The sequence below is a fragment of the Triticum dicoccoides genome, chromosome 4B (assembly GCF_002162155.2).
Source record: "Triticum dicoccoides isolate Atlit2015 ecotype Zavitan chromosome 4B, WEW_v2.0, whole genome shotgun sequence".
NCBI classification, from domain to species: Eukaryota; Viridiplantae; Streptophyta; class Magnoliopsida; order Poales; family Poaceae; genus Triticum; species Triticum dicoccoides.
The window spans coordinates 593,732,471-593,734,074 of record NC_041387.1 but is presented as its reverse complement, the minus strand read 5'-3'; the positions used below and the strand labels follow the sequence as shown (position 1 = coordinate 593,734,074).

General features: G+C 51.7%; 1 protein-coding gene across 1 annotated transcript in view; it reads left to right on the top strand.

The window, feature by feature from the left end:
* Positions 1–1,181: 1,181 nt before the first annotated feature.
* The window catches only part of LOC119291650 (proteasome subunit alpha type-6), a 3,388-nt gene continuing 2,965 nt past the window's right edge, over positions 1,182–1,604 (top strand). The window contains exons 1-2 of the mRNA XM_037570449.1: positions 1,182–1,395; positions 1,509–1,602. Of these exons, the coding sequence (XP_037426346.1) occupies positions 1,320–1,395; positions 1,509–1,602 (170 nt within the window). The 5' untranslated portion in view covers positions 1,182–1,319. The remainder of the gene's footprint in view (positions 1,396–1,508; positions 1,603–1,604) is intronic.

Here is a 1,604-nt window from a genome sequence, read left to right as displayed (position 1 = left end):
AATAGTACGGCTTTCCTATGACTCAAATCCACCAAAAAGAAACGTAGAGAAACACCGTCTTCAATAGTCTTCGAGGGGCGTCAAATCATCTTGTGCCTAAACATGAGATATCTGAAATGCTCAACGCACACGATTAGTCTGCAAAAGCATTGTAATCAATCACCAAAACCACATAGGGTGAAATATGCCCCGAAGTGATCACGATCAAGCAAGATGAGGGATCAACTCCATAATCATCCTAATTTGATGGGAGATATGGCAAGAGAGAAACAATGAAGTTTTCAAATGAAATTCCCCCTCATCACATACGCGATTAGGGCTATCAGGTCAAATCTAGAGCGTTGGTGCCTTGCATGTGTCAAAGGCATTGAGAGCCCATTCGGGGATTTGCTGTCAGATTATCCATCTAGTAGTCGGTCCAAGGCCTTCTTTCATCACCACTTGTTTCATGTTATTCTCCTAAATCAATGATTGAGGATATGATGCTGGATCTTCCAAAAAAAAGCTGCTGCTATTTTTCTCTCTTTGTGGAAAAAAAGAAATGAAGGCTAAGGGCATCTCCAACAACATCCCTATTTTTGGGCACATGACGTATTTAGGGTATGGGAGGCAAAAACCGGCCTCCAACAACTGCCCCATCCTAAAAAAATACAAATTTTTGGGCAGCCGCAAAAAGAGGATCCTCGTGCAGCAAATATAGGGCAGTCGGGCGGCTGCCCAGAAACTCGAGGCTGCTTTCGAACGGCCACCCGTGGCCGGAAACCCTCGGATCCGCCCGCCCGCGCGCCATGGCCGGCTCCTCTGGCCCCGCCGCCGACCCCGATACGCTTGCCGCGGCTCCCGTCCTATTTTAGGGCAGTTATTGGAGCAGTTTTGCCCTATTTCATGCAAAATAAAACATTCTTGTGCCCTATTATAGGGCTGTGCTGTTGGAGACGGCGCTTGCTCGTGCCAAAAAAAAGCGTTTTTATGCCCTTAATTGTTCTACTCTATGTCTTTTTTTTTCAAAAAAGAAAAGAAAAAGGTTGGTGTTTTTTTTTTGAGAAGCAAAAAAAAAAAAAGTTGGTGTTGGAGATGCTCTGAATTCCACTTCCACTCCCCTGTGCGAGACAGAGAGGTAGGGTCCGACTCGACCGCAAGTCCCCCGAACGGGCCGGCCTTTTCCCTTCTTGCGGCAGAAGGCAGTGCCAATAAACGCATCGGCGCCGTCTAGCCCCCCAGCCGAGGTCACGCAAACCCGCACCCGCCCACCAGAGACACAGAGCAAGCGACGCACCACCCAGGTCCAGCTCCGGCGAGATCTCCGGCGACCCTTCGAGATGAGCCGCGGATCGGGCGCGGGCTACGACCGCCACATCACCATCTTCTCCCCCGAGGGCCGCCTCTACCAAGTCGGTGCGTACCTCCCCAAACCCTAGCTTTCCTCCCCTTCCTCCCCCTAGTAGATCTGTGGGGGCGCCTGGCCCTCGATTCGTGCGGCGTCTGATCCGTCCGTCTGGTGTGCGCAGAGTACGCGTTCAAGGCGGTCAAGTCGGCGGGGGTCACCTCGATCGGCGTCCGCGGCAAGGACTCCGTCTGCGTCGTCACCCAGAAGAAAGTCCCGG